Here is a 15,187-nt window from a genome sequence, read left to right on the forward strand (position 1 = left end):
CTGAACCTCTCTTCAGATATATATATATATAAGGGATTATGTCGCTTAACTTGCGATGAAATCGATTATTTCAGAGATAAACAACTGATACAGCAATCACGTGGATATATATATATATATGCTATATAAATGCTTGTCTTACTAAATGCAAAGTATTTTGTTTTAAAGAACAGATTTACCTTGCACAATATATACTTCCTATACTTATTATTGGAATTAATAAACTGAATGGATGGATTAGTGTTGAGAATCAGTTCATAATCAAATAATAGTTAAATGATAACGTCATAATCATGAATTTCAGCAATCTCCAATCTGATTAGATCTAAACTACAATCAAATAAAAATGTATTCGATAATGAAGTAATAGCTTTCTAGTAAAGAGAATCGATTTCAAAATTCCTAATCAACAAATTTAAGGATCATTTTGTCCACTTTCAATAGTAACATCGAAATAGTATCGTTGGATTGTGCAAATGTATAAATTATAGTGTAATAAGAAGACAAAGATTATCAGAACTATGTGATATATTAGCGCAATACATTGCGAACAATATGACGTGAATTCCTTGTTCACAAATGTACCTTTGAAAAAGACTATTGACATATTATGTGACTGCATATCTTTAAACAACCTTAAATTACCTCTTCCTTTATATATATATATATATATACCAATCTATTATTATTATTTTTTCAAATAAAAGCGATAGTTCTGGCTTTCCTGATTTCTGAAAAAAATGCAACATTTACAACAAGTCATGGCTGTTTTCCTCCTGTGTGTGTGTTGTGTGTCAACAAACTGTTTTACTTTCTGTGGTTGTATAATCAATTTGCAAGTTGTTTATTCGCTGTTAAATCCATTGGTTCTTATTTTATTAATATTTATTCCTTATTTGGTTTCAAAAATGAACAACCCTACGAAAATGTTTGACTGATTTTAAGATAATTTAATAGCTTATAAACTAACGTCTTGTTCTCTTTTAATAATGAACAAATGCCATCCTGTTAATCTGATTGACTGATGGGCTGTTATCAATTACAATGAGATCTTTTAAAATTTGAAATATTGCACCTTAAAACAGCTGTCATGAGAGTTGTAATCAGGAATTAAGGTTGGTATGATCGATCGTATGGCTCATTTTTTGGTGCTCTATTCCACTAGAATTTTTATCTGCTATTAATTAGTGTCTAAAACTGACCAATATGAAGTGTAACATCTCTGTATATAATTATATCTGACATCATGAACACTCATTTCTGTATTACCCTCAGAGTAAAATTAAACATATTGTCAAGGCATATTTGGCCCGTATGTATGTTGTCTGACCGATTTTATGAAAAGAAGATCATATGGCTTCCCTGTTGTGAACATTTAAATAACATGTATTGAAAAGTAACTTCAATGGATAATTGTAATGCACTACTAAAATTTATTAAGAACATTACACTAATTTACTGTCTAAGCTGTAAGTTGATTTGTGTAAAATCTCGTAGAAATGTATGCAGGAGAAAACGTAGTTATATTGCATCGATTGTGTTAAGCTTAAATAGTAGTATCATTAATTCGAAGTATATGTCATATAATATAATTATTAGTTGAAACTGTAGGTTTTCAAATAATGATGCACTGGTGTAAATCTCACTTTATCTACTTTAGTTTAGGGATCCAAGTGTAGTTGATTTATCTTCAAGTTAATTCCTAAGGCTTCGTATATACAATCGCCCTGATAACCGTTGTCAAATATATATTCATTTATTTAAACATAAACATTGGTACAAGGAGGCACGAAATAGATATGCATCACATCATCCGATTTGTGTGAAGGCTGGAGTACCTCCCGGACGCCCAAACCGAAGCGGGCGATTTTCTTCAGGGTCCACACCCCGAGCCTTTGACGTAAAGATCTAATCCACAATGCAGTAGAACAACGTAAGGAGATTCCGTCCCAAGATAGCCGGTGACCAATAATTGGTTCATAAACCTTTTGTTCCCTCAGGGTACTGGAACCCATGTGCACCATTGGTTTGGAATCAGGGTTTTCCAACTCATCTAGGTGAACTTTCCGTGTCCATTAAACCGGTTAAAGTGCCGAACATTCGCTTGTCGTCCTCTCAATTTCGTAAACAACAGTAATGCCACGAGAAGGCAGTGAGTAGGAGTTCCCTGGTAGTGGCTGTATGCACGTGGATATGCAAGAGCATATCCAGAGGTAGAGCTGACTCTCCCCACTCTCGGCCGTACCAGGGCATTTTGGGGTCCGTTATCAAATAAATCCCTGCGATGTGTGAATTTCAGAAGGCAAGATGAATCGCCGACTACAGTTTGCTATCGAATGGCACAGATCACTAAGTCGCAAGCACACCAAGCGGATCCGAGCAGAAATGCTAACACGAGCGAGCATATACAGAGGCCAATTAACAGGCTAATGATTCATCTGGCGATTTATGCTAGAGCGAGGGTTATTTATGTAGCCTGTAACATGTAATCAAGCATACATGTTCATACAGGCTTGACAATAATACCAAGATATACAAATTGTTACTGTTTTGATAACACTGTCTGTTGAATAATGTAGCTGAGGGGTTTGACAAAATTGACTGTAAAAAAAACTTAAGTGCAGAAGAGGTCCTATACTAGTGATAACATCAGCAATCACGCAGATAGTCTAGTTCAAAGGCTCAATTGAATTAACCTGTATTTTGGCAATTTAGTTACTTCAAATTAAATGAGTATGATTTCTAATCACTTTTTCTCAGGGGTGGCCCAATCAACACTGGGCACCAGTTATTGATTGTCAGACTGACCCGTGTTAGTGGGTCCAGACCACCAAGTTAAGGCTCTCTCAATTTTCTTAACTGTTAATCGGAAACGATGAGTGGGGACCCAGGATTGGTCAGAGTGGTACAAATGTGCTCACTCTTTATCTTCCTTTAGGTTTTGAATTTTAAAATCATAATTTTTATTCCACATATTTATTCTTTCGTATGATCTGTAGCTATTCTTGTCTTCTACCACTGATACCGTTACTACTACTATTCTAGGATTTATGCCCATTATTTTATCTCGTGCTGATAAGTGTGGCTGCTCAAACCGATAAACTCATGTCCCAGGTTCTACATTGTTTATTACTGACTAACTGACTGTTGTACCTTCAAAAACAAAAAAAAATTCGAATCGTATTGGGGCCTATATGTTTGAGCCGTTTATTATGGGGGCAGTTGTATTGTTCTGTCCAATTGTCGACATGTTCCCCTACATTACGTCTAAGACTAGCGACCTATTTTATCAACGACAATGTTCAATGAACAACAATCAAATTACTAATGTTTATTGGGCCGCGAGCACCTTTTCATCGTGTCCATTCTTAGGATGAAGTTAGTAACCAGTTATCTCCCCATTTGTACCCTATTCTCTTATGACTAAAATCTCACATAATAAAATCAGATTAATTCTTGACCATACGTCAATGTAAATTGGAGATTAGAATGTGCTCATAGCTGCCTTATAAGTGGAAGAGAACTGAAAAAATAGGTCCATAATTAGTCAATAATAACGTAAGGGAGGTATAACATTCACAATAGTTTATGCTCCAAACTAAGCGTTTGTGAACGCAATAATCCAAGTATTTAATAATTAATACAAGAAGGGGTTTTTGTGGATATTATAGTAAATTTAATAGTTGACATCATGAGTCAATTTCGTGGATCGGTTGAAGTTCGACATTAACACCGTTGGATGCCGGCTCAGTGGTCTAGATATTAGGCATTCGTGCGTGAAACTGATAGGTCCTGGGTTCGAATCTCGCGAGGTAGAATCGTGGATGCGCACTGCTGAGGAGTCCCACAATAGGGCAAAACGGCCAGTGCTTCCAGGTTTTCCATACTGGTCTAATTTCAATTGACTCATGATCTCAACTATTAAAATTATTTAGTAATTATACAAAAAAAACCCACAAATTCTCATAAGATAATGCCAAAAGTTACAATTCAGACGATATTCAGTCCATCGTTACACTGACGGACATTTGTTATACTATCATATCGGTAGAAAGTAAATAAGAAGAGTATGTATTGAAAAGTTTGGCGTTAGAATAAAATCAATGATAATATTTTTACTCCTACTTTTCGATAATTCGTACAAGGAAAGTCATTGGTATTTTTAGATGTTAAATTGACCTTTAAATAATTATCACTGTGATTGAATAAGAAAATGTACCCGATGTACTATCATGCTTGTTTTATTAAGTGTTTGTTCTCTTACTTTTCATAATGACCAACTTTAATTCATAAGATTGTGATCATTATTATTACTGTCTTTTCAATATTCAGGAGTACATTTTTTTAAATAAAAGCAATATATTTTGTCAGTTTCAAAAACAATAGTCAATAATGATGTGTATGTCAAAAACTTTTCACTTTGCTGCATAATAATGCCAGTGGCTATTGTAGTAATCTTGTTCTAAGTTTCTATAGCAACTTGTTTTATGATATAAATAAACTGTTTGGGACTCATGTTGGTATACTAGTGAGTATATTCTAGATTTTTTAAAATCAATATTTACGTTTTTACAGTTGTTAAACTATTTATTTCCAAAATCACTTTTCATAAACCATTTCACGCGATTCTACCTTCTTTGTGATTTTTTTGTAGATAAATGCAAATCTTTCAGTGGTAAAACAGCACATTCCTAACCTAAATGATAATATTAGTTTGCCAAAAGTTTCGGATAGTCCTTCCTCATCAAAACCATCTTCAATCAAGTCAAAAGTTACATCTAATTCGTCTTCTAAATCTGAGAGTAAGTTACTCATATAATAAATAATAATTTCCTGCTAACATAACATTTTATCTAAAATTAGTCAGCCATATCCTATAAAATACATTACACAACAAAAATCATGGAGTGTCTCATCAACTTATGTTTTTACAATTATGTTATTGTTGATTACTTCCCATATATCTTGAGCCATACGGTTTAACAACTCATAATAAGTAGTTAATCATTGCGTAGCAGCGGTCTTAGCTTCAATATATCAAGAATTTTGATCGACGCTTAGCATCACCTTGACATCTTCATCCACATATACTAGCAATATAGTCTTTTAAGATTAACAGTTTCGCTAAAGTAGTAATGAGCGTATTTGGTCCCTTTACGTGGCATATGAGTTTTTTTCCGCAAGCATTCACTCATTGGAGAGATCAAGTTTTTGGATCTGTTATCAAAATATAAATACCCTGTTAAGATATTTTTCACAGTTCTCTCGAAAGTTCTCTAAAGCACCAGTGAAATAACTTAAGTCAACTAGAACCTGTATGCAATATCAATAAGAATCCCAATTGTTTTACGCTTTTGTGCAACATAAGAGGGCTTAATATTCCATCCATCAGTAATGACAAAATTTAATTGAAGGTTAACTGTGAAGACGTGAAAGGAGATAACTTTTTATTATTTTTTAAGAATAGAATTTAAGTGAAAGTTAGTAATCTTTTCACGTAATTTCCCTTTCACACCATGTTATTTTCACTACATGATAATGCAATAGACATAAACACTAAATAATAGCACCTAAAATTCTATCAAGCTCATATAAATAGTGGGGGGACACTATCTTGCTGTTGATCAGTTCGTTGCTATAATTGTAATAAAATCATTAGGTATTTGTCTTTTGTGTTTTTGTAGATATAATGTTCTTATTTGAGACTCGCGATATTATTGTAACATGTGGTTAAAAATGCAAGGTAATATAACTCAGAATCTATGGTGATAATGCATTTACATGCCATTTGTTTTTTCCTGGAAATCCTGAGCCTAACTTCGTTCCATACTTTACACCATTCGATCTTATTCGTGACTTGCGAACCTCAATTCTAATGCTGATCTTTCAGTTGCAGTTGGTATTTTATCTCATGTCTTAGTTTCATTTTGCTAATGATATTCTCTCTCAATTTTCATATGAAATATAGGCAAATTGAACTAATACATATTTGTACCAGGTCTTGGGTTATCTGTGACTGACTGAATTATACATAAACATTTGAAGTTCTTGATATTTTTCTTCTAGAGAATAATCCAGTAGTATTTTTCTCCACTTTTAGATTTGAAGATGTTGGAATCTTTAGTTGTCCAATTTTCTCGCTTCAATCAATTAACATCTTGTGTATATAGTGCAATGATAGAATGGCAACAGGCTGATGAACTAGTCACAAAAGTTCCACATCTTAAATCACCCATTGGACGTAAATCAGAAGGTTCAACTGACACTGCCGGTTATACCTCATTTTCAGGAAATTTAAGACCAATTCATTCTATAGATATTGACATCGCCAGCTCATCAGAAGGAGCCTTTATCAATACTTCTCAAATTCCCATTCTAATTTTGTTACGTTATATGGATGGAATTTTTCATGTTCATCCACTTATTATTGATCAGTTGAAATATCCTTCTGGACAAGAATCAGCTCAATCTATTTCGTTGAAAAATAATAGTTCAAGTGAAATTCAGAATCTGTCTACTGTTTCACAAGAACAAAAGTTTCTCACTTCAAATTTCACCTTGATAACTGACTCGGTTCCCTTATCTGATACGGTCTTGTCGACAGTCTCCAGAACTCCTAACAAACAACAACAGCCACCAAATAATTCTGCACAATCAAAGTTCGAAAATACTGCGGCTAATAAGGTTAACTGCCATTCGGAACCTCCCAGTACCCATGGCATCAGTGAGCGGCTTTTAAAAAAGAAGTCTCACAAGAAACACTTTTCTGATGCTAACCCGTCACCAAGCTTAGTTTCTTCGTCAGTTGCGAAACAACTCTCACTTCATCATTCCAGTGCTTTGGATGAAAACTGTTCTGATGCCTCTGTACCTTCCTCTAAGCCTGATATATCCAATATTCCTAAACGTAAATCCAAAAGACGACGTTTACTGCAGTCCAATGAGTCAACAGATATACTACCCTTACCTGTAGATGCTTCTTCAACTAATACAGATACTGATTTGGATAGTTATGGACGATCAACTTCTTTTAATAAGGGCAATGAATCACCTGGAAAAAAATCCCATAAGCCTAAAACTGTACGTAAGTTAAATAGTCTTGAGCCAGAGTGCTTCGAAAATCGGAAACTCAATCGTATTGATATCTCAAGTTCACAGGAACGTGGATCATATGCAAATGGTCACTTATTTTCAAAAAAAAAATCAAAACGATCGCACGCACATACAGAACATTTAAAACTTAGTTGTAATACGGTTTCACATCCTTCTAGAATTATTGCTTCTGATGATCAGTCGCCTAGTGCTTCTCCTCCTCCATCACGAAAATTTTGTCGCAGCAAGAGTGTAGCACCGATTGCACCGAAATCTCCTAGTTATGTCAGTTCACTTTCAAATGTACCTAATGTAAGTTGTCCTATGTCAGTTGAAGATAATACTTATCAGCCTAAAAGAATCAAACCATTACATTCTAAAGTACACGGACGACGTATTTCCGATTCTCAATCTCCTGATTCTGACTCTTTCCCAACACCAACATATAAACCATCGATTCCCGTCGATTCTCCAGATGCAAACAACAAACATAATCAACGTCGCCGTTCTCGTTCAGTTCACCTATCATCATCAAGGCGAAAAAATGAGTCACCCGTAGAAGCTAACGCATCTGAATTGTCACAAGACTCTATAGGTTACAGTCCAACTAAAAGAAGTCTAATAAATGGTGGTTCTTCAAATATACCCGACGCAAATACTTTACCTGTTTATCATGTTTCTCATATTTCTCCAAGTCCACCTCCCAAGTCAAAACATAAAAATAAGTCTAGTAGCAGTCAGAATGATTTAGTTCGATCTAAAAGTTCTCACCATTCTAACTTTAAATCACAATCATCAATTACTAAATCATCATCAGAAGTCCCACCATTTTATGCCCGTTGGATCAAGGAGCCCTCCAGTACGGATCGCTTTCCTAGTACTACATCAAATAATAGTAATAGCAAAAAACACCAAACACAATGGTAGCTTGTAAACGTAGAGACAGTTCCTCTGTCAACATTTAGAAATGTCAACATCACCATATTTATGAACCTAACTTTTGGAATTTATCGGTCTTTCATCACATAACATTGTATCATGTTGTGGATTGTATTCTCTTCAGAACGCACTCAATATTAACCTTTTTTTATTTCCTACTCGTACTTTTTCTGTTTTTCACTTTGCTATTTTGAATAGTGAATTTCAACTGTATTTTACAAATATCAACCTACTGATTTCAGTACAATTTCTTTCTAAATGTGTGCTTTAAATCATCTTATTTCTTCTTTGACAATACCTTAATAGATCACTGTCAAAAATCATCAGGTATATTATACTACCCTAACTACCGCATTTGATAATTCTAAGTATATTAATCTAACTATTATTATGTCACCGAGTTGCCACTTTGATGATAAAAATTTTTGTCACTATCCCCCTGTTTGCCTTGTTCTTTATTATACATAGAATACTTTCTGCAAAATATACATTTATATCATTCATTATTTGGCTTGATCGGTTGCTTTATTTCAGTACTTTATTTCTTTTTGTTAGAGAAATAAACATGCTATACACATATAACTGTTGCTCTCTGTATACAATTATTCCACGACATATATATATTCTATTTACTTATATATACAATTCAGTGATAAAGTCAGGGTTTTTTTCTTTCCGCGTGTGTTGTTTCCCCTATCACCCTTGTTCCTCTCTTACCACTTCTTTTGTTTTGTGTCATATATTTTTTTTACATATTTCAGTGTGACTCTCCTCGTCCGCTAAGATTATGTCAATAAAACTGGTTTAAAAGAATCAAGATCCAATGACAAATCAAACAAATGTATTTTCGTTTTCCTAAGTCTTCTCTCCGTTCTTCCTCTTTTATTTTGTTGTGACTATTGTTTTTTGCCTTTTCTTATTTTTAAAGAATTATTTTGTAGTAAAAATGACAGTTGGAATAAGAGTGAACGATATTCTGTTTGATTTAACCTTATGCCTTTTTGTTGAGTTCTATAATAGTTTCGTGAATTTCATAAGATTAACACGTGTATATGAAAAGACATAATGATAGTGTTTCAGCTTTAAATGTATATGAACGTGAATTGTAAGTCTATCGAGCATAACAGGCATTATTTTGTGTCACATTCACTTGAGTGCGTTATTAGTTGATATACTATGGGGTGATATTCAGATAGTAACTTTGTTTAGAAGTAATAGAAGCGAACTTTTTTTAAGGATAACTAGGTGTAACTTACAAAGAAACGTTCATTAAAGAAGTTGAAATGTCGTTTAAGTGATGTAGAATACTATCTGTTAATTCTGCAGCATGGAAAAAAAGCTGTAGAGTGATAAGTAAAAATCATATTTGTGGAGTAATAAGTCGGAGGAATATTATATCGAATTAATTATTGTAGTAATGTCACGTGAAACAATAGATTTTAATGCGTATTTCGAATGCTTAATCGAATTGATGGGGAAAGGTATAGTTAAGAAGTAGAACAGATATAAAACTGTAGTGTTAAGTTTGTTGTAATAAATTTCTTCTAATACCCTTCATTCGGAACTGTGCAAACGGGGAATATATATATATTGTGAATAGTGTAAAACAAACTCAACTTTCTTAAAATGATCACATATGGAGTTGTAATAATTAGTGGAATACACAACCTTTCAATACTAAGTAAGTTTTATATATATATATATATATATATATATATATATATATATAATTTCTATTTATAATTTCTATTCATCTTGTAATTTTATATTAGTTGTGTCCTTTATTGTGAGCACCTATATTAATTGTTGCTCTAGTTGTTAGAAGGAGCATCGGCCACGTGATTTCCGAAAAATATCGGCTTCGCAGATGACCTGACTCTTCTATCCCATACACACAAATAAATGCAGGTCAAGACAACCAGTGTGGCAACAGCCTCTGTATTAGTAAGCCTCAACATACACAAAGAAAAAAGTGAGACCCTCAAACACAACACAGAGAACACTTATCCAATCACACTTGGTGGAGAAGCTTTGGAAGAGGTGGGATCTTTCACATACCTGGACAGCACCATCGATGGACAAGGAGGATCCGATGGAGACATAAAGGTAAGGATTGGAAAAGAAAAGGCAGCATTCCTACAGTTGAAGAACATATGGAACTTGGAACGACTGTCAACCAATATCAAAGTGAGAATCTCCAATACGAACGTCAAGACAGTTCTACTGTACGGAGCTGAATCTTGGAATACTACTACAACCATCATCGAATAGGTATAAGTATTTATAAACAATTGTCTACGTAATTGTGGTGTTTATATGAGATAATGATTTCTTTTTATTGATGACTGCTTGACTTTGAATTCCAAATACAATACGTTCGTTCGTGTCCATCTAATACTTCTTGATTAAATTGCGTTGTTTCTGGGATTACTAGTTTATACTATAAGTTAAATACCCCTAATCATCACAGTAAGATACTGCATGTTCGTTGAGCGGATATCATCAGCAACAGCCTACTGTGGGAGAGGACAAACCAGTTTCCAGCTGAAGAGGAAATTAGGAAGAGATGTTGGAAGTGGGTGGGACACACATTGAGGAAATCATCAAACTGCACCATGAGGCAAGCCATAACTTGGAATCCTGAAGGAAAACGGAGGAGAAGAAGAAGACCAAGGAACACACTGCCGGGAAGTGAAAGTAGATATGAAAAGGATGAATAACAACTAGAAGGAACTGGAAAAGATTGCCCTGAACAGAGTTGGATGGAGAATGCTTATGGGCGGTCTATAATTCTCCGTAAGGAGTAGCAGGCGTAAGTAAGTTTATTGTGAGTAGTGTAAAACAAACTCAACTTTCTTAAAATGATCACATATGGAGTTGTAATAATTAGTGGAATACACAACCTTTCAATACTAAGTAAGTTTTCTGAAGTGAATGGGAATTTTAGAGCAAACCTGTTTTGTTGCAATACATCAGGATATCGATTTAAGCTTCATGGTACTTTGGTTGTCTAACAGACCATACTCATGGTCATCCGTTCATCGATCTGCTTCATCTTATTATTCTCAAAAAAGTCCGTCGTATTCCATTCGTCATACAAATGTGTTTAAAAACACCAGTCAACGTACATCGATTATTTTTCTTGAATAACTCACAATCACACTGAAATAATCTGATTAGCACAGATCTACTATATTGCTTATGTATTTTATATTTGATACCCGTTTGATTGAGTTTTTTCATGTTTTTGAATACAATTGGTTTTCTGTGGTACGTCTAAATTAAAAGCTAAAAGTTTAATTAGCTTTGAAGTAAAGATTAATTCACTTGTAGAATTTATTTTAGATTTTTATGTTGAATTGCAAACAATGCACATAAGTGTATGTTTAGATAAGTTGTGCACATAAAGTCTAAATAATCAACTAATTCTCTCGATAATTTGAGAAAAGATAAAATTTTTAGAAGAGTTAAGTGATTTTCGATTGTTGGTATTCAGGAATGTAATTGATCAGTCTCTGTTGCCATATGTGCATACTTAGCAAATTACCTTCGTATATTCTTTCACCACCAGACCATCTGGATTCAGCAGCCTAGTGGATAACAAGTAGACGTTTGGAGCTGTAGGAACTAAGAGTCTTGTTGTGATTATCAGCACTAAGATGTGGGTAAATCCATCAGACGAGTCCCAGATAAGATGAAAAGTGGGTTCTGGATCCCAATGCTGGTAACATACCAAACAGAATTTTTATCCCGATTACAGACTTACAACTTGTAAACATTATCGTAATGAATATATAAGAACTCTCGTCTAAATTAGAACGAATAGTTTCACAGTATTTGAGCGCCGAGTTGATGTAAGACATTAAATAGGAATAATATATTTGTAAAATCTCAGCGAATGAATTTGTAGTAAATCCAACGTTTCGCCTGGCAATCTGGTCCAAGCTTTTTCAAGGAATTATAATCAAACATTAAAATTATCGAATATAAATAGGTACATGGTTCTCCGAGTTCATTATACACTGAATAGGTCATCCAATCAATGTTAACAAAAAGTCTAAACTAGGTATGTTTAAGAGATATGTGATGTGAAGTGATGAGTGTTCATATAACATATTGTGATGTGAAGTGATGAGTGTTCATATAATATATTGTATAGAAAAACGTAAGAGGTGAGAGGCGAAAAATTACATTCACATGAAACATACAATTTGTAATATATATGATATGAATCATATCTGTCACAGTATGTATAACATGAAGATAATTAAACAAAATAAAAATAAAAATATAAAGGTGAAATTTGAAGATCGTAATTTTTGACTGTATGTATGTGTCATTTTTAATGTTCCAATGAATTCTTTAACAAATATTCGAAGATATTCGGAAATTCGAAATATTCGGAAGATATTCGAAGAATCTTAAATATTCAAAATATAAGAGTATTTTTTCGAACAAACAATACTCTAAGATCAAAATTAGTAAGAATTAAAGATCCAATACATAAAGAAGAACAACAAAATTGTGTCTATGAAATCAAATGTAGTGACTGTAATGCAACGTATGTAGGTGAAACATCAAGACAACTGAATGTGAGGGTGAAGGAACACAAACAATGTTTGAAACATATTCCTAAATCCTCAGATGATGTAAGGAAATTGGAGAACATTGTCTCTCCTTTAGCATTACACTCGATAGAATCAGGTCATACAATTGATTTCGATGGCACAAGAATCCTTCAAAAAGCTTTTAATTCTTACAAGGAGAGACAAACAGCTGAAGCCTTATACATATGGGCTAATCCAAACAATATTAATAGGAGGGATGGAATACAATTAGCAGTGCCATGGCAGCTAATCATTAATAAGTAACAACCTGAACTCCTTAATGTTTTTTATCTAATTCGTATCATCTAAAATGACAACAATTTACACTCAATGATTCTAATCTGTTGTCTTATCGGAATTTGTTAAAGAATTCATTGGAACATTAAAAATGACACATACATACAGTCAAAAATTACGATCTTCAAATTTCACCTTTATATTTTATTTTTATTTTGTTTAATTATCTTCATGTTATACATACTGTGACAGATATGATTCATATCATATAAATTACAAATTGCATGTTTCCTTATAAATTCACTGATAAGAGACAATATATAATGTGAATGTAATTTTTCGCCTCTCACCTCTTACGTTTTTCTATACAATATATTATATGAACACTCATCACTTCACATCACAATATGTTATATGAACACTCATCACTTCACATCACATATCTCTTAAACATACCTAGTTTAGACTTTTTGTTAACATTGATTGGATGACCTATTCAGTGTATAATGAACTCGGAGAACCATGTACCTATTTATATTCGATAATTTTAATGTTTGATTATAATTCCTTGAAAAAGCTTGGACCAGATTGCCAGGCGAAACGTTGGATTTACTACAAATTCATTCGCTGAGATTTTACAAATATATTATTCCTATTTAATGTATTATCGTAATGAGCTTTAACACTCAGACTTCACGATGGATGGTTAGTTAAAAAATTTTCTAGATCAATAATTTGATAGGTCAAGTTAGCGGAGGCCAGTAATTATGATCCAATGAAACAAATTATAGTTGTTAACAACAAATTTGAGGATGTTTTAGTAAACCTGGAGATTTTGTATCTGATTTCGAAAAAAACAGATTTTTGCACATTTTTATGGAGATTCTCTCCACCTCGCTCCAATCTAAATTTATGCATTTTAGCTTCAACAATTACTAACATCATACCATCTTTTTATGCAATCTTGGTATGATATAATATTTGATGGGCTTGTAAATCAACTTTTCTTTAATGTTTCTAGATCGACAATGATCTGAAATATAATTCGTGGCAATTAATTCTCTACACTAGCTAGTAATGATACTAATGACAGTTTATGATGAACATGGATTTAGTGCTTAAGTATACCGATTAGGATTCCATCGTTTTTCTTCAGTTTCATCTGAGGTGGGTATATATATATGTATATATATATATATATATATATATAGCATTTAAGTCTCTTAGTTAATGTAAATTACTGATGGAGTCACTTTCACAATGACTTACTAAGAATTTGTTTAAATAGATAACGATCAATAAGTCATAGTTCAAGTTTAAAAGATCAACGGCAATGTTTCGGATTTCGATGAAAATTTCTCAAATATGAAGTAGAAAATGGAAAAAAAATCTTTCATACTATTTGTAGGTATCATTACCAACGTTTGACTTGATAATTTCAAATAAATTAAGGATTGGGTGGATTGTTATAAATAAATAATATATTTGTAATATCCCAATGAGTAGAAAAATTAGATTTTCTAACGTTTCGTAACTCAGTGTAAGCCATTTCATCAAAGAATAAATAACCAAATCAAACTTAATCCATGTTTAAATAGTACAACGGAACAACACGAATATTCGTGCTGGGATATTACAAATATATTATTTATTTCGTACTATTGTTAACTTAGTGTCTCAATATCAAGGTTTGATATGATAGTTTCAAATAAATTGATCACTAAATAGTAAGTCAATAACAAAATAATGGTGTACTTGTGACATTTCAATGAGTAGAAAACTGAATTTCAGACGTTTCTTAGCTTAATGTAAGCTACTTCTCCAGAGAAAATGTGTGCTAAATTAATTTGGTCATTTATCTGTTTACTCTGAAGAAGTGGCTTACATCAAATTACAAAACATTAGAAATCCAAACTTTTAATCATTGAAATTTCACAAATGTATCATTATTCATCATCATTGTCAACTAAGTTAAATAGGACCATCCTTAATTATGTGAAATACATGCTTGTATTAAAAGCAAAAGTAAAATAAGGGGAGACTATAATTTATGGACAAACCAACCAGATATAAGATAACGAGTCTTGGATTTTGGCTCGAAATTCATTCATACATTTGGCTAAATAGCGTCTTGGCATTATAGTTGATGTCAGTTCGTGATGAAAACCCTAAATCTAATTCCTAACCATCAACTGTAAATCATAATTCTAATTTTTTACACAGGTTTATAACCCTCATTTAGTCGTAGTAAGTAAATGGACATTCTCAAAGCTACTTTAGCGTCTCTTAAATGTCGTCCATAAATTATAGTC

General features: G+C 33.0%; 1 protein-coding gene across 1 annotated transcript in view; it reads left to right on the plus strand.

Moving 5' to 3' along the window:
* The window catches only part of Smp_043010 (putative cement precursor protein 3B variant 2), a gene marked incomplete at its 5' end in the record, with an annotated part of 12,609 nt that extends 4,581 nt beyond the window's left edge, over positions 1 to 8,028 (plus strand). Inside the window, 2 exons of the mRNA XM_018796864.1 lie at positions 4,655 to 4,802; positions 6,101 to 8,028. Of these exons, the coding sequence (XP_018651963.1) occupies positions 4,655 to 4,802; positions 6,101 to 8,019 (2,067 nt within the window). The 3' untranslated portion in view covers positions 8,020 to 8,028. The remainder of the gene's footprint in view (positions 1 to 4,654; positions 4,803 to 6,100) is intronic.
* Positions 8,029 to 15,187: the final 7,159 nt, after the last annotated feature.

Source organism: Schistosoma mansoni, chromosome 4 (assembly GCF_000237925.1).
Source record: "Schistosoma mansoni strain Puerto Rico chromosome 4, complete genome".
Classification (NCBI taxonomy): Eukaryota; Metazoa; Platyhelminthes; class Trematoda; order Strigeidida; family Schistosomatidae; genus Schistosoma; species Schistosoma mansoni.